Source organism: Protopterus annectens, chromosome 6.part0 (genome assembly GCF_019279795.1).
Source record: "Protopterus annectens isolate FY-2018-M chromosome 6.part0, PAN1.0, whole genome shotgun sequence".
Classification (NCBI taxonomy): domain Eukaryota; kingdom Metazoa; phylum Chordata; order Ceratodontiformes; family Protopteridae; genus Protopterus; species Protopterus annectens.
Genome location: NC_056737.1, coordinates 1089662738 through 1089684712, shown reverse-complemented (window position 1 = coordinate 1089684712; position 21975 = coordinate 1089662738). Strand labels below are relative to the sequence as shown.

The window sequence follows — 21975 nt, the reverse complement described above, 5'->3', positions numbered from 1 at the left end:
TTTGTTATTTGAGTTGATATAGATATACTCCTTCAGTGTTTAGGTTATATTAATCAATGCTGATAACATTTGACTTTTTTCCTCTAGATTATTGGAAGTTGTGTCTTACACCAGAATGGGAGCTTGAACTGCTTTTTGCTGAACAGCTGCAGGATTCTTATCAGACCGTGTTTTTCCCCACCTTTTGTGATTGATTTTCTTTCATGTTCTCTATGTTTCTTCTTTGCTGGCATCCAGGCAGTACATTTACTAGCCAGTAACTGAAATTTACCCTAAAAGGCAAACTCACGTGCTCTCTTTTCTGAGTTCTGTTTTTACACTGGGAAACAGAAGTTAAGCTGTTATTCAGTTTGCAGCCATGTTTTAAGTTCAAAGATTCCCTTCTTTCTGAGATGAGGAAGTGCAATGAGTCCTCCGAGAATTGACCTGTGGTTATTATACCTTCTCTCTAGGCACTTTTCAGGGAAAAGAAGCGTTGGGTCATCTCACTTATGGACCCCACGCTCAGTGGTGCTATTGTTCTGCCTTATAACATTTCAGGTACTACTCCCTCTGTTATTGAGGAGGCAGACACTATCTACAGCTGTCTTGTTTAGTGGAGATAGATCCTTTGTAAGTATCCATGATTTATTACTTAAATTTAGTTGACTGGGATAGCCATACTGGCATTGCCCATTTTCAGAGGGGACCTGGGTAGTAGGCATAAAAATAAATACGTAAATAAAGTATACTTCACTGTTTAGAAGAACAATTTATCTTAAATGACATCAGTGTTAGTAGCATGCCTTAAACAATAGAACAAAAATAGTATAAATGTTGTTGTCAATGAAAAATTTATTTATTTTTTAATGTGAAGTAATAATAACGTGAGGTGTAGAAATTAGAAGGGCAGAGAGTATTAGTGAGAGAAACCATTGGTGAGATAGAAGGTAAAGTAAGTTGGACTGGATTTGAACGAGTGTGAAGGGAGTAATGAGACTGACAAAGTGTTGGAATAAGGTGTGAAAAAGAGGTTAGGTGTGTTAGTGTGTGAGAGGAAGGATGAAAATGCCACTGGGTAGAAATGCCTGATGATCCAAAGGGGGTGGCCAGTAATTAATGAAGAGTGATTTTTTAATGCTTAATTATGAACATAAACCATATTAGCATTTCTGTTAATAACTTGACCCAGGTAGAGTATATATGGCACTTCATGCTATCAAATGAAAGCATGCATAATGCTGCATAAGTTGTCACTGATACTTCCTGTCTACTTACTATGAATTTTCAGATATGTATACTTCCTTATTAAAATATGCAAATATATTGGGCGTCACCCACCAGAGTACAATGTGGAACAACATTTCACATGCCCAGTCACCACAGAGGTTGAGGAATGGCTCCTCAGACAAATGAGGTACTCACTACCAAAGAAAAGGCTTTTCATTATGAAAATATGGTATTTGCCATATGTTACTAATTGCATCAATAACTCGAATCAGAGGGTGTTTGTAGTACTCCATGGTATAAATGAAAGGCATATACACTGTGCTGGAAAAACTTTACACTGATAGTGTCTGACTAGCACTCCTTTGCAAGATGTTTACTTTTATTTGTCCATTAAAAACACAAATATACATAGAGTGCAATGGAAAAGTATTTGCCCCCTTCCTGATTTCTTATTTTTTTGCATGTTTGTCGCACTTAAATGCTTCAGATCATCAGACAAATATAAATTTTAGACAAAGATAACCCAAGTAAACACAAAATTATTATTTTATTTATTAAGGAAAAAAAATTATCCAAACCTACATGGCCCTATGTGAAAAAGAAATTGCCCCCTAAACCTAATAACTGGTTGTGCCACCCTTCGCAGCAACAACTGCAGTCAGGCATTTCCAATAACTGGCAATGAGTCTTTTACATCACTGTTGAGGAATTTTGGCCCATTCTTCTTTGTAGAATTGTTTTAATTCTGCCATGTTGGATGGTTTCCAACAAGAACTGCCTTTCTAAGATCATGCCACAGCATCTCAATTGGATTCAAGTCCGGACTTTGACTAGGCCACTCCAAAACCTTCATTTGTTTTTTTTTTTAAGCCATTCAGAGGTGGACTTGCTGGTGTGTTTTTGATCATTGTCCTGCTGCAGAACCCAAGTGCGCTTCAGCTTGAGGTCACAAACTGATGGGCCGGACATTCTCCTTCAGGATTTTTTGGTAGAGAGCAGAATTCATGGTTCCATCAATCACAGCAAGTCGTCCAAGTCCAGAAACAGCAAAGCAGCCCCAGACCATCACACTACCACCAGCATGTTTGTCTGTTGGCATGATGTTCTTTTTCTGAAATGCTGTTACTTTTACGCCAGATGTAACTGGATGTACACCTCCCAAAAAGTTCAACTTTTGTTTAGTCAGTCCACAGAATATTTTCCCAAAAGTCTTGGGGATCATCAAGATGTGTTTTGGCAAAAGTGAGACACGCCTTTATGTTCTTTTTGGTCAGCAGTGGTTTTCGCTTTGGAACTCTGCCATGCATGCAATTTTTGCCCAGTCTCTTTCTTATGGTTGAGTCATGAACACTGACCTTAACTGAGGCAAGTGAGGCCTGCAGTTCTCTAGATGTTGTTCTGGTTTCTTTTGTGACCTCTTGGATGTGTTGTCGCTGCGCTCTTGGAGTAATTTTTGTAGGCCAGCCACAACTGGGAAGCTTTACCACTGTTTCATGTTTTCTCCATTTGTGGATAATGGCTCTCACTGTGGTTCGCTGGAGTCCCAAAGGTTTAGAAATGGCTTTGTAACCTTTTCCAGACTAATAGATGTCAATTACTTTCTCATCTGTTCCGGAATTTCTTTAGCTCGTGGCATGTCTTCCTTTTTGAAATCTTTTGGCCTATTTCACTTTGTCTGACAGGTTCTATTTAACTGATCTCTTGATTCAACAGGTCTGGCAGCAATCAGGTCTGGGTGTGGCTAGTGAAATTGAACTCAGCTTTCCCAAAAATGTGATTAACCACAGTTACTTAATGATTTAACAAGGGAGCAATTACTTTTTCACATAGGACCATGTAGATTTGGATATTTTTTTCCCTTAATAAATAAAATCACTTAAAAACTGCATGTTGTGTTTACTTGGGTTATCTATGTCTAATGTTTAAATTTGTTTGTTATCTGAGACATTTAAGTGTGACAAACATGCAAAGAAATAAGAAATCAAGAAGGGGGCAAATACTTTTTCATTGCACTGTCAAGCCATAAATATGCAGGCATCTATGAAACTGATGTACGGCAAATTGAAGATCACATTTGCGTGAACAAAAGTCACTTTGATAATTTAAGTCTATCAGCTATGATTCGAGCGGCATTTATAGATTGCCTAATTATGATAGTACAGATCGGATAATTCCTTGTTCAATATTAAATCGGTTATATTTGGTGGACATGTGCCTGTTGTCAAGAAGAGTGTTTGCTTGAACTGTAGTATTTTAGCTTTCTTAGTAACTTTTTCATTTCTTGTGATATGTATATACATTTGTTTACAGGTAGGTTGCAAGACCACACTTTCAAGAATTTAGTTCAAGGAAATGCTGTATAGCTATAAAGTCTGCAAATGTCAGGAGGCATGAAATTCCACTCAGGCTAGGTGTTTATAAGTTAACAGATCTACATGAAAACACTGAAGACAGTTATCAATGGAAGTTTCTCACTCAGAAGAACTTAACGCACTGTAGTATGTAAAAAGCTTGTGCCGGCTCATGTTGTAATGAAAACTATCTTGAAGGAGGTTGCTGGCTTATACAGGGAGATATTGCTGCTAAAGAAAAATGGTCAGTGCCACCTTGCTTCAAAAGTGAGTAATCACAATTAATACTGTTTAGATGACATTTGCTTTTATCTGAGAGTACTTTACACACTGGTACTGTGTGTCATAGGTTCATAGATTAGTACTAAGCTAACTGCCCTTGTGGGACATTTTAAGCCTAGCCAATTACCCCATGTGAGAATCAAACCCTGCACCTTGTGTCTGTAAGGTAAACACCTTAACCATTCTGCCAACCTACCAGCCCAAATAATCAGCCCTTGCAGGTCTTGAATCCAGGACCCTGTACACCATTAGAACAGCAGTTTACCACTAAGCCATTTGAGCTTTGTCCCTGCATAACTACTGGTTGAATCTGCAGCTGGAGGAACACTATCAGCTAAAGTTTTAAGCTGATGAAAAACTAAAATAGGCATTTCTTGTATCCCCTTATTTATATATTACAACCGTATGGCTATACAACCATGGGGGAAGGAAAATATTTAAAAAAAGTGAATCACAGGGGTGAGTTCCTATATAAATAAGTAAGTAGAGCAACTTCATTGGCACTTGACTTAGGGAAACAACTTTAACATGGTCATCTATTCCTTAATTTTCTGTTCCACTAATCATTGTTACATTCCTTTGAAAATTGTTTTTTAATATTTCAGAGCAGTACCCTGTTTTATGCCACAAGATATTCAATGTCTCAGAGATAGTTGGATTGCTATGGAATTTTTCAGAATATTTTTGGGAGGTGAAAGCATTTCCTTAAACCAACTTCAAGAAGTCAGTGTCCTGAATGCATTATTATAGCAATAACCCACGCCTGGGTGTGGGTAATGCTGGATTTACCCACGGTTGGTGTGGTTTGGTCCCGAGGCGGCCGAGGACCAAACAAAGACAACCGTGGGTAAATCAGCATTACCACCAGAAGTGGTTATTGTTATAATGACATTATTTAAGAAAAGAAATAATCACTTTTCTTAAATAATGGCATTGTATAATGCCTCTTTGCTGCCCTTCCGCAGCTGTCTGGTGTTCCGTGGCAGTTCTGATGTACTGCGCATGCCTACGCAGTACATCAGAGCTGTGGGCAAAAGCAACGGAGAACGCAAGATCTCCGTTGCTTTTATCTCGCTATGTTAAATGGGTTTAGCATGGCGAGACAGCTAAAATAAGCAACGGAGATCTCCGTTGCTTATTTTAAAGCTGTCTCGCTATGTTAAACTCATTTAACATAGCGAACAGGTTTAAAGCAACGGAGATCGCAAGATCTCCGTTGCTTTACTATTGTCGCTATGTTAAAGGAGTTTAACATAGCGAGACAGCTTTAAAAAGCAACGGAGATCTCCGTTGTTTTTTAATCTGTGTCGCTATGTTAAACTCTTTTAACATAGCGAGAATGTATACTAACGGAAAAGTCCGGCGACGGACCTTTTTCCGTTAGTATATTGAGGGATTTACAACGGGCACGCTGGTTGGGCTGGCCAATCAGCGTGCACGTTTTAGAGTAGGCATTGTATAATTAGTATTTTGTGTGTGTAAGTAATGTCAGAAGAATTTTATATGGTACTAGCTGTGAACTTATTTTAAAATAACAAGATCTTACTTTCTCACTACAATCTTGGATAGAATAGCCAAGAAGAGTCTTTTTTTTTTTTTTTTTAATCCAGTTTTTTTTGTAGCTTGCACTGGGCATGTATGTAGACCTAGTGCAATGTAATCTTAAAGGAATAAGTGCAGTATTACATAATACGTGCACGCCATCTGTACTGAAAGACTAGCCTAAAAGTAGTTCAATACAAACGTGTTATTAAAATAATCAGTTTTGGTGTTAATTTAATAAAAATGAACATAGGAGGAATTGTAATTATGACAAATACTGTATCTCTCTTGTTTTCTGAAGAAAGTAAACTGGGATGCCTTGGCTGCCAAAAAGCTGAAAGCTCCTTTTAAACCAATAATCCGAGATGAATTGGATGTTAGTAATTTTGCAGAGGAGTTTACTGAAATGGATCCAACTTATTCTCCTGCCGCCTTGCCTCAGAATTCGGAGAGAATATTTCAGGTACATTTAAACTGCAAATGAAGTCTTGAAAATTGGATTTTTTTCTTTTTGTTAATTTTCATTTTCTGTGTACATTTGGCTTTCTTTTCCTTCTTTTTCCCTGCCTGATTTCCTTCCCATTCCCTTTCCCTTTCCCTTCCTTCAGTATTATGAGTAATGAGTATAATTCTAGGTCGGAACATTAATTCCTAAGACAGACCCAACATCATCAGCATTCTAACATCCCTGTGTTAGCAGTTGCCCAGGAATTGCACTCCATATGTATTTAAATTTGTTTAGTCATTGGCCAGTGAAATAGTTTCTCATTCCTCTTCTGCCATTTCCTCTGGCTAATTAAGTCTTAGAATATCGTCCAAGGAGCCGTCAGTGCAAGACCTTTAGCAACTCAATTCTTGCTACGTGTCCAGTCATTGCAAATTTATGTCTACTAGTTATTAACTTTGTCTACTATGTTACCATTTGAAACTGCCCTTCACAACCACCAGCTATTTGTAACCCTCTTTTCTTCTGCTTTCTTCTTTCTTTCATCAGTTACCAAAGCATTCCTCAAGGTATTTTGCCCCTGCCCTTCTTATTGTTTTGTTCATACTTAGACAAGCTGGAAGAAATTAGTCAGTTGCCATTAGTTACCATTTTGTCTTACTTAGAGCATACAATGGTCTTTCCAGATTTGCTTCCTCCATCTCACTTGTTAATTCATGTTTTGCCCAGTTACTGATGTGTGCTGCCTCCTTTGTGTTATGCTGTTCCTAATCACTTGAGCCTGACTCTCCATTTTTCACATATTCTTATCCACTTACCTCTTCCACCTATTTTGCTGCTGATCATTAAAATCTTCAAGGTGTATACCCTCCCTCTTTGTTTTAATCTGTCTTCTTTCAGTGGTGAACAGGCCATACACTTCTTCACTCCTTTGTTCTCTGCCTTCTTATTAAACGTTCCTTCCACAGTTCCCTCTCCCTCCCTTTCTTTTCCTGGCCTATGTTCCTTATGCTATTCATTCCATCCATCCAGTACAACTGGTGGCCCTCAAGCTGCTTGTTTAATCTGAGCTGGCAAAAATAGTGCTCCAGCCTTGAGCCCTTTATATTTTTTTCCGTAATGCCCTTCTTTGTGGAGACACGACACCCTAAATCTTGTTTGCTGCTGTAACTTTCAGATATGCATTTCTGCCTCGGCAAAACTAAGTGGTCCTCCTCTTCATTTTTGCTAAAATAAGTTTCTTAATTTTATCTTTTAAAACTTTTCAAATAATTTGGCTGTCTTAGTGCCTTCTTCTGTTGGTGAGGAAGCTGCCTTTTTAATTTTCCCTCCCTTGGTGTCACGCTGGCTCCTACCTTTGCCATTTTACTTCTGTTTAAAAATGTGTATACATGTTTTATAACATATATATATATATATATATATATATATATATATATATATATATATATATATATATATATATATATATATATATATATATATATATATACATATATATATATATATATATGCACAAGTATAAATAGTTAAAAGCTAGTTAGAGCTTAATTCTTTAACTGCCTACTGTTAGTTTCATTAACATGTTTACTGTGCTGTATTTCATCTGTCTGGTCACTAGTTTTGTATCTATACTTAACACGTGTGTGATATTTTTACCCTTAGCAATGGATAAGGAAAATATTATTCCAACCCAAGACGCCCATGAGTGTTGTGTAATCTGTGCTTGGAAGTGGAGCATCTCTGAGCAGATTGTTCCATCTGCAAGGATTTTGCTCTCTGATAGAAAGAATAAATTAAAGAAGAACCGCACTCACAGACTCAACAATATGTTTATTTCATCATGTTTTGATGTTTCCTACATTTTAACACAACTCTGGGTCTATTTACACTTTAAATATTTTTATACATAATTTCGGAGTCTGACCCCCATGGGGTCAAGCATCTTCAAATTATTTAGATTTTTTTACTCTTCTTTTAAGTATCCCACAATGTAGTGTTTGTCTTTAAAACATTAGATTACACAGGCGTCTTTGTTCCAAAGCTGCTGTCACTGCATTGATTTTATATGCATACACAGCTTTCTTTCAGTCAGTTTTAACTAACAATGTGAAGGTGTTAAATCTCGCCGTTTATTCTCACTGATGGGTTCGGAGCCGATCCTCAGCTCCGACACGGCCTATAGCAAAGCTCAAGGTTTGCCAGTAACTCGAGACCAAGCCCCTTATCCCATGATGCACTGCTGGAATTACCTCAGATCTAGTTTGCCATGGCACAGATCTCGGTGTTCCAGATAGCTCAGACCATTATTAATCGATAGATTCTTCTATTTGAAAGTTTAAAAACATTTTTTCTTGATTTCTTGATAGGATAGTATACACATATATATATATATATATATATATATATATATATATATATGTATATGTATATTTAATATATTTAAAATCTCTAGAGTTTTAGACTTGGACTTAGTTTTAGATTAGAAAAACAGAAGCCAGCACAGGGCACTATAGTGTTGGGCCTAAGAGTTGGCCTTGTATTTAACCTCTTTCTTAGGTGTACTTTGGTAGATAATTTCTAAGTGTGTTGTTTAATTCTTTAAAATTGTTTAGTCTGATAATAGAAATGTCTGATGAGAAAGAGAAGCCTCATCCAAAATCTGGCTTCAAAAAATGTCTGTCACTGACGGGGCATGTTCAGTTTGTTTATTGTCTGGGGGCTAAACACCTCCAAGACTCTTGCAGTATATGTCACTCCTTCTCCTCCAGGGTACTTTTGGAGAGAAGGAGAAAGTTAGTAGACAGGGGTTTACTTCAGCACCCTTTCTCCGAAGCACTGGGTGACCAGGATGGTGCTAGTAGATCCTCAAAATCTTCCAAATCCTCAGGTGACTCGAATGCATCCAAAAAGACTAAAAAAATGGAGGGTGTAGGGTCATCGGTTCCACTGTCCTCGGAACGAGTGTCCCTTCTGTTCGGACCCAGCTCACAGCTTTGGAGCCGGTCTCTGAGATTCCCTCATCTCCTCTGCTCCAATCAACACCTTCGTTGCACTCCTCAAAGTCTTCAGTCAGCCTCTCAGCTATGGATATGGACCGGCTAGTGCAGAAGTTTCTGTGGGCACCAGGCCTTGCTAAATTGTTGTCGGCTCAGACGCCTTCGTTGGAGCCGAAGACCATTAACCCAGACTTGACTACTACTACTCCAGGCCGTACTGGACTTGCAGAGCCGAAGGAGCCCGACCTGATAGTTGTTGAGCCTGTGGAGCCAAGACCTGCACCGGTGTTATCGGTTCCATCTACTCGGACGTCTTCGGCACTGACCGGGACTCTCCTGTTGGGTCCGAGGAGGATAGTCATACCGATTTGTCGGTGCCGCCTCTTCCTCTCGGGGCTTTGGCTTGGGTGAGCTCAGCTCCTACTTAGGGCTCGGAGCACATGGCCTCGGTGCGGGAGGATCGGACGTTCCCTTTGGATCCATCTACCCCTTCTCGTTGGAGCCATGGTGCGCTCGATGCCATGAGGAGAGTCCTGTCTCCAAAGACATCATCAGCATCAGGACTGGCTTCCTCCTCCCCTCCAAGCGCCTGTGTCTGCTCCTGCTTCTACTGGTCCACCCAAGCGTAGAAATCCTGAGCCTCAAGTAGCCCCACAGGGCACCCCCTGCTCTTCTGAGACCTCCCCAGATCCCCCCACTGAGGAGGTACCCAGGAAGAGACTGTGCAAGAGGAGGCAGTTGGACTCCCCACAGGAGTCTTTGACATCTGACACTGACTTGGATGAGTCAGAAGGGTCCCCTCGATCCCCCTCTGAGGATATCTCCTTTGCGGCGATATTAGAGATCCTTAATCAGAGGAGCTGTTGGCAGTCCAGAAGCCCTACTAAAGATGAGTCAGTGCTCTTGAAGGCTTTTGAGTCTCAACCTTCCACTTCTTGGGTGTCTCCTCCTTACGATGAGCTCATGGAGCTGATTTCTCGTAAGGCGTGGGAGTCTCCGGAGGACATGGAACCTGTCCCTCAGAAGCCAAATAAGGTCATCTCGGCCTCAGTGGACAAAGCCTTTTTGACTAAGGGAGTGCCTATTGATGCCATGGTGGTGGCTGCAGCCACCAAAAAGGAAACGTCTGAGACGTCCTCATCTATCCATCCTCCTAACAGAGATTCTAGGATCATTGATAGATATGGGAAATGCATGTTTAGTTCAGCGACCTTTTCCCTTCGATCACTGAACTATTTAACCCATTTTACAAGACTACAAAGAGATCTTCTGAAAGAGCTAGGAGATGCTCTCCAGGGTACGGTATCTGCAGGGGTTGCTACCCTAAACTCGATTGTGAACTCGTCCATGTGCCTCATATCTTATGCAGCTGATGGTTCGAGTAGAGCCGCTAGTTCAGACATTGCGCTGCGTAGACAAGCCTGGATGCGTCTCTTTTCCTTTGTGGAGCCTTTCAAGTCTTCCTTTATCAACACCCCATTTGATGGCTCATCCTTGTTTGGGCCCAAGGTAAAGGAAACTCTAACCAGGTGTGAGCAGGAAGGCAAAACTCTATCTGCCGTTGGAGTCCGTTTTTCTACCCCATACTTTGGCCCTATCCCAAGGGTCCTAACGGCGGAAAAATGTGGTTCCGAAAAGCACAGGCAGCCTTTCAGGACATAAGTGGAGAAACCCCCTCTAGAGGCAGAGGAGGGGGGTTATAATGGAAGACACCACCCTGCATGGCAGGAGGGGTCTGCAACAGCAGGGTGACAGAAGCCAGTTCTCTGGTCAGCCCTACCAGCGCTACTGAAAGGAGACCCGGCTGTCTGGCTCTGGAGGAAGTCGGGGGTCGCTTATCTTTGTACCTAGAATCCTGGCTAAACATAATGTCCGATACCTGGGTACAAAGCATCATTTCCAGAGGGTATTTCATACCGTTCTCTTCCCCTCCCACTCCTGTAAACAGAATCCCAGCTGTTCCACCCAGTCTCAGGGAACAAGCAACCATAGAGGTCCGCAAGTTGCTATAAAAAGAGTCATCCAGCCAGTCCCAGCAGACCAAGTTGGATTTGGAACTTACTCAAGATTCTTTTTGGTTCCAAAGAAAACAGGGGACTGGAGACCTATTTTGGACCTCAGCAGACTCAACCAATTTGTAAAAAAAAGAGAAGTTCCAAATGGTCACGCATCAGGCCATTCTTCCCTTTCTAGGGAAAAGCGATTGGATGTTCTCCATCGATCTCAAGGACGTGCACTACCACATAAAGATGGACAGACGCTCCAGAGATCACATGAGTTTCCAGCTGGGAGCCAATCACTACCAGTTTCGAGCCCTGCCCTTTGGTCTCACTACAGTGCGCAGAGTGTTCACCAAATGCATGGCAGTGGTCACGGCTCACCTGAGGTGTCTAGGATTCCAGGTGTTTCCATATCTAGACGATTGGCTCCTCTCCACTACCACCAGGCATCAGTTGATTCAGGCAACACAATCTACTCTGACACTCTGCCACCAGTTAGGTATTACAGTCAACTTCGAAAAGCCTGCCTTGTTGCCATCGCAGCATACCGTCTGTATAGGAGCAGAGTTAGATACCTCAACCACCACTCTACATCTTCCAGTCGAAAGGGTCTCACTTCTTCGCCAACACGTCACCTCATTGGTGTCAAAGAACAGAGCTACAGCCGCAGAGGTCTTTGAAGGTACTGGGTTTGATGGCTGCAGCAATTCTATCCATTCCACTTGCAAGGATGCATATGCGAATTCTTCAATGGCTCCCGTTCGCTCAGTGGTCTTACCAGAAGTTACCAATGAACCATATGATTTCATCACAAATTCTTGCAAGAGAGACTTTCGGTGGATGGTTGACGTCTCTTCACGTCACAATAGGAAGACCCGTTGTGCTCCCTTCCCCCCCCAGTAGCCACTGTGACCATGGACGCTTCCCTGATAGGGTGGGTGGGCATTTTCAGGGAAAGACTGCCCAAGGCACATGGACGGATCAAGAGTCACATCTGCATATCAATGTTCTGGAGTTGAGATCAGTACTTCTGGCGTTGCAGTACTTTCAGAACTCTCTTCCTCTAGGGACAATTGCAATTCAGACAGACAACATGTCAGAGGTCTGGTACTTGAACAAACAGGGCGGAACCAAGTCTTACCCCCTTTGTCAAAAAGCCCTCAGGGTATGGCAATGGGCTGTGTCATCCCAGCTTTTTCTGTTAGCAACGCACATCCCAGGGAAGTCCAATGTGATAGTGGACAAGCTGAGCAGGGCAATCCTGTTGCCTCATGAGTGGTCTCTCAACGAACACATTGCGGATTAGATTTTCTGCAAATGGGGCCAGCCTTGCTGCGACCTCTTTGCCAGTCACATCAATACTAAATGCAGAAGCTACTTTGCCCTAATACCACCTCCGGGACATCCCCCGAGAGACGCACTTGTACACGATTGGCCTCCGGGTCTCCTATATGCATTCCCACCTATTCCTTTGATACCCAGGTTTTTACAGAAAGCAAAATCGCTGGGAAGGACTGCTATCCTCATAGCCCCCCATTGGCCTCGACAGATTTGGTTCCCTTTCCTTCATCATCATCTGCTGGAGGATCCATGGATCCTGGACCCAGTTCCAGACCTCCTAACACACCTGTCAGGGGACCTTCATCCTTCATTGCAGTCTGTAAAGCTGACTGCTTGACTGATCCACTTCCCCAAATAGCCAGGCTTCATTCACTCTCAGATGACACAAGACAAATTCTATTGTCATCTCCTAAGCCATCCACCAGAAAGCTATTTGCAGTAAGTGGAAAAGGTTCTCAGTTTGGGCCAGTAAACGACAATTGACCCTTTCCGAGCTCCTCTGTTGTCCATTTTAGAGTTTTTTAAGGAAGGAGTAGCAGCTGCCACAGTTCGGGTTCAGTTAGCTGCCATATCAAATTTCCACCTTGGATTCGATGGGTTAAATGTTATCTAAGGTTTTTCTTAAAGGTGTTTTTCACATGAGACCTCCAGTCAAAATCCCTTATTCTCCCTGGAATTTGAATTTTATGCTGTCTCAAATAATTCTTCCCCCCTTCGAACCAGCATCATCTTGTGGTCTCAAATTTTTGTCCTGGAAAACTATTTTTCTAGTGGCCATTACTTCTGCCTGCAGAGTGTCAGAACTTCAAGCATTATCTATCAGACCTCCTTACATGATTTCCCATGCTGATAGAGTATCTCTCAGAACAAACCCCTCCTTTTTGCCTAAAGTCTTTTCCGAGTCCAATATCAATCAGGTCATTGAGTTGCCAGTCTTTTTCTCCAACCATTCCAACAAATTGGAATACCTGCTGCACAAACTTGACGTACATAGACAGCTCAGATTTTATCTTGATAGAACTAAGGATATTAGAAAGTCAGATCAACTCTTCGTATCCTTTTCAGAAGCCAGAAAAGGTAGACCAGTGGCTAAGACAACCCTTTCAAAATGATTATCGGATTGTATCTCATTTTTTCATGCAAATGCTAACAATACCTTTGCCACACAAAGCAAAGGCTCATTCAACCAGAGCTGTTTCTACGTCTTCTGCTTTTCAAGCTAAATTGCCCCTTGACAACATTTGTGTTGCAGCCACTTGGTCTAAGCCTCATACCTTTATCACTCATTACAAAGCAGATAAGGCTTCCAGGGACAGGTTTTCTTTTGGTTCCACGGTCCTGAAAAATGTACTCCCGTGAGCCACCCAGGATTGTGGGTGCTAGGGACGCTACCCATCAATGAGAATAAACGGCGAGATTTAACAACTTCACATAATGTTCCATGTGAGTTGTTTATCTCACGTATTTATTCTGACGTCCCTCCCTCCATCCCCCTCCCCCTCCTGGCTGACAGTTGACCTAGAGGCTAGTATCATCCTGGTTGTTCAGTACTACTACTTCCTTCTTGGGAAGTGCTCCCCTTACAGGGGTATATATACACGCAGCAAACAAGATCTGAGGTAATTCCAGCAGTGCATCATGGGATAAGGGGCTTGGTCTCGAGCTACTGGTAAACCTTGAGCTTTGCTATAGGCCGTGTCGAAGCCGGGGATCGGCTCTGAACCCATCAGTGAAAATAAAGGTGAGATAAACAACTCACATGGAACGTTATGGTGAGTACATAACTTCTTTTTTCTTGCGGTTCGGTGACTACTTAAAACACAGACAGTGATAATCCCACAGAACATACTTTCAAAGTGCTTTTTAACTCTTCTTTTTACAGTGGCTGATTTGCAGTCTTTTGTGATGCTTGAATTGTAGTCCTTCATTTCATCTCCCCTCACACTTCACTCTTCACCTCCCTAGCTGTCAAATTGCTAAAGGTAATTTGAGATGTTTACTGCTGTGATTGACCGTGCACAGCAGGAGACTGTACTCATGGACTGTTTCCTTGTTCTAGGCTTTTCCTAGTGACAGTGGGACAGTTATTTTTGCTGCACCATAGCCTCCTCCTATACTGAAATTTAATCCGTGCTCCACAGTAATTGCAAATGCACTGTTTGGCAAACCTTCCAACTCCCATTCTCAGGACTTCTTGTCAAACCAAATCCATAAGAAATTTTGACAACTAGGCTGTAAACACAGAACAATGTTTTTAATGGACTTTCTCTAATCTTAAATTACTATTTAGAAATGCATATTAATGCAGAAATGTATCTCACACTGAAATCACCAATACTCCACCTTGTTAAAAGTTGTGATGAACATGTCCAAAATATGATTATAAAACTGAGCATTATGCAAAATGAAGGACATTTGCAGTGTATGGTCTTTGGCCATTTACCTCTTACTGTAGTGTCATCTCTGCTTGCTCCCTGTAACTTGTCACATGACTGTAGGACTTGTCTGAATTTTCTGGAATGTATTTGTTTTATTTAACATTTGTTTATCGGTAAGGTCCTACTGGTCTAGGAAGTGCCCATTTTCAGTGGTGGCCCGAATAGAAAAGCTCCACAATCAATCAAAAAATTAAGTACAGATATTAAATCACAAAGTATCATGTTACACTCAGATTTTCAAAATTAGTATGCAGTGTCAGACTCGCTGTTTGATTCCACTAGCTTCAGTTTTCCAAATAGTTGCTATGTACATTGTGTGTTTCTCTGTATAAATGTACACCATATATCAGTATTCATTATGCTTATTAAATTATGCTTTTACCTTTCCTTTCCTTTTTTAGTTCCCAGAAACCACTGTGGGGATTGGTTAATGCTCCAATGTCAATTATTGTAAAGAAAGGCTGTTATTACAAGGACATCAAAGTTAATTTCCCTGATTCAGGTAGTAGATGCCGCTGCATGGACTGACTAGGGAAGTACTGCCTTGCTTGGATGGAGTGCCTCACTTAATCCTTTTCTCTGCCTGCAGTATGAGACAGACCCTACCTGTAATATATAGCAGTGTTCAGTACTGCATTCAAAAATGCCCACTCATACAAAGTACATTGGCAGTGTAATATCACAGCCCTGACATGCTAATACACCTTTGCCCACCGTGATGCAACTATTCCTGTCATGCACATATTATCTTTCACCTTGATTCAAAAACCCGTATGTACTTTTTCTATCATTATTTTAAAATAAGAGTTACTTCAATAAAAACCTTGCAAAAAAACGTTCCTTAATGCAAATCTAGTACCACAGTTCCCTCCCTCATGAGCAATCCAGTGATTATGTGAATTCATTTCAGCACACTTAAGATGTTGCACCTGCAAAGAATGGAACTGTGTGCCCATGGCCCATGGATGCACTTCAGAAAATTCTGCGTACATTAACAAAAGAGTATCTGACAGCCATTAACTGGCTACTTAGTACCTTTACTCTGTAGACCAAGGTAGGTGTCATTTAGCCATTAAGTGGCTACTTAGTCCCATTACTGTACAGTCCAAGTAGGTGTCATTTTTCCATTCTGTGCTTATGATAATATTACAACTGAAGTGTTTTACACTTTCTTGTTATCACTGCACTACAATAACAGTTTTTTACATGTTTGCTTAGAGGTAACGTTGCTGGTTTTGTCACTAAGAAATATGTTGCAATGCCTGATTTGATAGCAAGGTCATGTCTTATCTTTCGATTCAGACAGTGCAGACTAGCAGTATCAAGTGCAGCAAAGACACATTGGACAGCTGTTGCAACGTGTGCACCACACAACAAAAGCTTGTAACACCTGCACTTCTCCGGAGAGTTTCTAATACTGCATACAAAATGGAGATGTTTGACATCAACTTTTGGAATTTAATGGTACTAAAAGACGCGTCCTATTTAAATGTGAAATTACACGTGAAAAAGTGTAAACTAATTTTATCCTGTTTAATAAAAATCACATGACAAAGTAGTTGCTTCTGTTGCTTCATTTTGCTACCTATCAGTGTATGTTTATTGCAGAGCTGATCATTTTTAGAAACCATTATTGTTGGTGCATGCTGCACTAATCTTTTACTTTGTACTACAGTCCACTTGTTACTTGTGCACTGCCACTTTCAATTGGCTGTGCAAGTTATTTTCGCCATGATTGTGCAAACATGGAATTAGTATGTTTAAGTGCATCTCACATAACAAATGAAGCAATTAATTTGGGGCTTGAACAATCACCCGTCCAAAAACAAGTTGTATTTTACACAACCTACAAATTTATGTAATCTGACACATTGCACAATGGTGGCAAAGTGGTCAAGTTGCCATTTTGACACTGTCTGGGGAAATAACTACAACTGTACACCATTACCTTTTCACCAGATTGCAAGATACATCTTAGAATATGATTACTGAATTTTTTTAAGTGTCCAGAACCAAATTTATGTTAAAGGATGCCTCAGACCTTAATGCAACATTTTTGCATAGTATCCCTTTTCCATAAGTTTTAGTAATCATCCTTTTTCCCTTTTTTGACTTGTAATTACAGCCAGTGTTACACACTCAAACCATACAGTAGTGCAAGCATTAAAACAAAATTCTTTATGTACTTCTTACTTTTGGTATACTGATACAACTGCTCAGGTGTCTGTGTGTACTGCTTACTTTTGGTATACTGATATCACTGTTCAGGTGTCTTTGCAACTCAGCTGGTGACACCTGACTGTATTATCACAGAGTCAGTGTGCCATTACAAGCTCCGGGTGGCAGTCAGTACTTTAGGCATATTAAATTGACCCACCATTTTCCACAGAGTACATAACATATCCCTCCATATGTAAACGGATATCTGGACATATACACTCATACCTTACATCCCCATGATGTCAAGTGAACTGTGATCAAATGTTCTCCCAAATGCTTAGATGTCCTTCTGTTCTCATGTTGCAGTATTCATTACAGTAGGGAGGTTGCTGCCTGCAGCACCGGCATCCGAACAGTTTACCAAAGTCTTTGGAGCAGGAGGGTACATGTGACGTCCTATGTCAGAGCTATAAACTGACATAGGGTATAAAAGTGACGTCTGCATGTACTCTCTTCAGAATTTTTCTGCCGCAGTGAACATTGGACTTCTGTTCACCAGTTCGGGAAGCAGATCACTCGTTCTCAGATGACCGCTACAACCAACCTCTACAGATAAGTACCCTGTTGGGTTTTCCTTGTCTTTTGTTAGTTTCTAAGACGTTTATGCCCACTAGAAAGGGGAAGTTTGCTTGTGGGAGACAAATTCCTTAGAAGGACATGCACAAAAAGTGTGTATTCTGTTTAGTCGAGGCCCACGACTGTACGTCCTGCCCCATTTACAAATCCTTTGTACCTAAAACTCTCCGCAGCCGTCTGGCCATGTTAAAACTATACTTAGAAAATCAAAGGCTCTGGTGTCTCACGCTTGGTATGGAGGGTGTGGAGTAGGCACGTCTGATGAGCCGCCGTGGAAGAATGGCAAGAAAATCAGGCCGGATTCCCACACTGCTCCTCAGGCATCCGGAGAGAGTCTTGAGGCAGATGAAAGCCTGGGATCTTTTCAGACCTCAGTTTCCCAACCAGGCTCCGGAACCCTGATGGAAGCTGGGATGGCGGAAACTATGAATACATCCGCCGAGGTTAATCATCCATCAGATCCTGATGGTGGAGGGGAACCATGGCACATACAGTTGGAAGGGCCTACTCTTTCCCTACAATCCACCCAGATGTTGGCTCTCACTCATACTCAGCCATCTGCCCCTATGAAGAGAAAACAAAAACTAAAGCAATCCGGAGCCTCATCCTGTCCCTGGATGGAAAGTTTTCTCACAGAATCTTTTTAAGGCATTCCAGGCCTTACAAATGCAACAACCACCAGCTGTTACTTCTTCATGGGCCACCTTTAGAGGTATCAGAGGAAGACTATTCCTCTTCTGTGGAATCACTGACCTATGGCTCACAAATAGACTCTCCTAAGAATTTTATTACCCCAGAGGAAGAGGATGCTATCACACCTGAGTTTCCTGGGGAAGAATTCACCTCTGGGGACACCATTTCCATCATGAGGGAACATTTTAAGTGGCAGGCCTCAGAGGTCTCTGACACTACGAAAAGGTACTTTGACTTGCTGTAAATGGAGCAGCCATCCCCTTCTACTGTGCCCCCTTTGCTACTTGCCTTCCAAAATGCCTTCTTGGCCACTTCATAGGCCCCAGATTCCCAACCGCCAGCCTGTAAACATCCTGACTGTATTTGCAAGGTACCTCAAGACACCCAATTGCAATTCAAGAACCCCCCTGCAGACCCAGCAGTAATTGCAGTCTCTGCTGATAAAACATCCAGACAGTTACCTTCTGCTGCTCTCTACCCTACTGATAAAGACAGCAAATTCATGGACAGACTAGGGAAGAAAGTGTATACCTCCTCTACTCTGGCTATAAGAGCCCTCGGCTACCAAACACACATGGCTAGGTATGTCCCGGACACTGTTTCCAAGGCTACTACCCTCCTCTCTCAGGTTCTTGATTCATCAGTAAAAACCCAACGTATCCTACTTTCCACAGCATCTCAGGTGAATAGGCACTCCAAGTGCAGTTATGATACTGTGGTAGCCTCTTCACAATCTGCTGCATCAGGTTCAGTGCTGAGGCGATATTCCTAGGTGACACTTCAGCCACTTCCTACGGATGTGCAAACTAAACTGCTTGATGCCCCACTGGACAATAAAGCCCTATTTGGACAGGCTTCAGCAAAACTTCTTAAATCCCTGCAAAAAAAGGGAAAAGAACTTCAAAACCTGAAGCATTTGCTGGTGTCTCCTATCCCCGGATATCACAGAAACTATCCACAAAGAACTTCCTTTGTCAGGAGACAGTCCTCCCAGTCGGCACCTTAGCCAAAGGAACGTAGGCAACCTAGGGAAAGCTTTACTCCCAGGTTTCCTTCCACCTCTTCGACCACCCCCTTTCGGAGCCAGTCTGGCGAAACCAGACCACCTCCACTGTGACCTCCAACTTCTAAGCCCAAATACCCCTCATCACTTTGTCTCACCCTCTCCCTACCCTCCTGGTGGAAAATCACATCAGAAAACTGGGTCGTCCCCATCATTCAGAAGGGATACTTTGACTTGGTGGATGCTACCCCCCCCCCCCCTTCCAGGGGATGCCTCAACCTCCATCAAACCAATCTCACATTTTCCCCATCATCATTCAACAATTGCTAGCTCAAGGCACAATAGAGCAGGTACCTTCCCCACAAAGAAACAAATGTTTTTACTCCAGAATGTTTCTGGTACCATGGAAAGACGGCCCATGGGGACCAATTCTGGAGTTATCTTTCCTAAACCTGTTCCTCAAGGTATCCAATTTCAAAATGATTACTTTACCTTTGCTCCTACCACTCATACCAACACAGGCTTTCATGTAGCTCTGGATTTAAAGGATGCCTACCTCCACATTCCTATACACCCAGCTTACAGGAAATTCCTACGCTTTGCAGTAGGTACCTGGCATTTTCAATTCTCTGCATTGCCCTTTGGACTCTCCACTGCTCCTCGAGTGTTCACAAAGTGTCTAGCACCCTTTATTGCTCACTACAGAACACAGGGTGTACAAATATACCCATATCTAGGCGACCTGTTAAGTCTTCATCAGGATCATCAAGTCCTTCTACACCATCTACAACAGGTGATCTCCACCCTGACTCGGGGTTTACTATAAACAAGGAAAAGTCTCACCTGACCTCCACTCAAGACCTGGTTTTCTTGGGATGCAGGATCAGAACAGACAACATGAAGGCCTTCATTCCAGACCAAAGGACCCTGGATCTTTCTCTCTACTTCAGCAACCTCATCACACTCAATTCCTTGCCAGCACGAGAATTCCTAAGGATATTAGGCCACATGGCATCCCAAATACCTATGTTGCCCCTGACAAGGCTCAACATCAAAAAGTCCAGTGGATCCTGAAGAATTTATGGAGCCAACACACCCATCCCCTGGACCATCCCCTTCCCCTACTTCAGTGTCTGAAGCGGTAACTTCAGTGGTGGATCTGTCCCATCAGCCTCAACCAGGAACCCCCTTACAGGTACCTGCCCCCCCCCCCACAACAAGTCTCTACAAATGCATCAGACATGGGATGGGGTGCAGTGCTACTACACAGCCAGAAGCAATTCATTGTACAGGGAAAATGGTCCACACTAAGGCAAAGGGATCATATCAACATCAAGAGAATGAGGGCACTTCTAGCCCTACAAACATTCAAATCAGCTCTACACCCAGGAACCCTGAAAGTGATCATGGACAGTATGACTGTCCTGTGGGACATAACGACGGGACAAGATCCTACCCTTTTTGCAGCCTAGCTACCCAGATCTGGACTCTAGCATCATCACTGCAGGTTCATCTGATAGCAGTGTACATCCCCTCTATAGAGAATGTTATGGCAGACTCTCTCAGCAGAACTTCAGCTACCTCCCACGAATTGATGCTTCAAAGAAAGGTATTCCTAGATCTTATCCGCAGGTGGGGTATTCCGCAAGTAGATCTTTTTGCCTCCTCTCAGAACAAACAGATGCCCATGTTTTGCACAAGGGACCCACATCCTCAAGCCTGGAAAGTAGACGCCTTCTCTTTTCCTTGGGTGGGAATGTATCTTTATGCCTTTATGATTCAGAAAGTCCTTCTGAAAATCCAGAGGGACAAACACAAAATCCTGTTGGCGACCCCCTTTTGGCCAAGACAGCATTGGTTTCCCCTTCTCTATCTACTAGCCAAGGGCAATCATCACAGGTTACTCCACTTAATTAGACTTGCTCACACAAGCAAATTCCCACCTTATCACCACCCTACTTTATGCCTCTCCAATATATACCAACCTAAGGCAATGCAATCTAAACAAGCTAGAGACCTGCTACAACAAAATCGCCAAATTCGCCACAGGGGCATCCTACCGTAGTCACCACTGTTTCTCACTTGCTGAACTGGGCTGGCTTGAACTCCCTCACCTCCTTCAATGGTATCAACTCTCATTCGCCCACAAACTAGTAAACCATCCACTAAATGTCCCATCCCTCCAGAATCTACTCCAACCCTATCGCACCACCAGACCACTAAGCTCTAGCAACAACAATCACTTGCAGATCACTAAAGCCAATAACTCTGCTGGTGAAGCACTATTCTCTTGCACCATAGCCAAATTATGGAACTCCCTCCCACTCACAATTACCTCCATACCATCATGCACCCACTTCAAAACTTTACTAAAAGCGCACCTAAAAACATGCTGGCTTTGCCCTTGCAACTCCCACTCTAATATCACCCATCCCATCCAACCACTACCTTTCTTTCCACTCCACTAAAACTACCTTGATTATAGCAAGCTCAGATGCTCATAAGCCTAGTACTTATTATACAGCAGGAATGTCTTATTGTAACATTTGTTAATGTCTGTTATGTACTTCACAGATAAAGATTTAGTTGTCTACTGATGTACTATGTTCTTCATCTGTAAATATGTTGTAAGTAATTGCTATGTAAATTGTTAATCACTATGTAATCTAATGTAACTACTGTCTGCTTATTTTAACTGTGGAGCTTTTCTCCCCAGGCCTCCACTGAAAATGGACCTACGTCCAGTCGGACACTCCCGGTCAAACAGATATAAATAAATAAATAAATAAAGACAGGGGATCCCTACTATACACCCTCAGGTGAACAATCTAAAACTGACCTTATGGGTGATAGGGTTCTATACTCAGAGGATGTAC

The 21975-nt window shown here is 42.1% G+C and overlaps 1 protein-coding gene across 1 annotated transcript in view; it reads left to right on the top strand.

The window, feature by feature from the left end:
- The window catches only part of RPS6KA5 (ribosomal protein S6 kinase A5), a 1659077-nt gene that overhangs the window by 295926 nt on the left and 1341176 nt on the right, over positions 1-21975 (top strand). Inside the window, 1 exon segment of the mRNA XM_044073623.1 lies at positions 5686-5847. Within this exon segment, the coding sequence (XP_043929558.1) occupies positions 5686-5847 (162 nt within the window).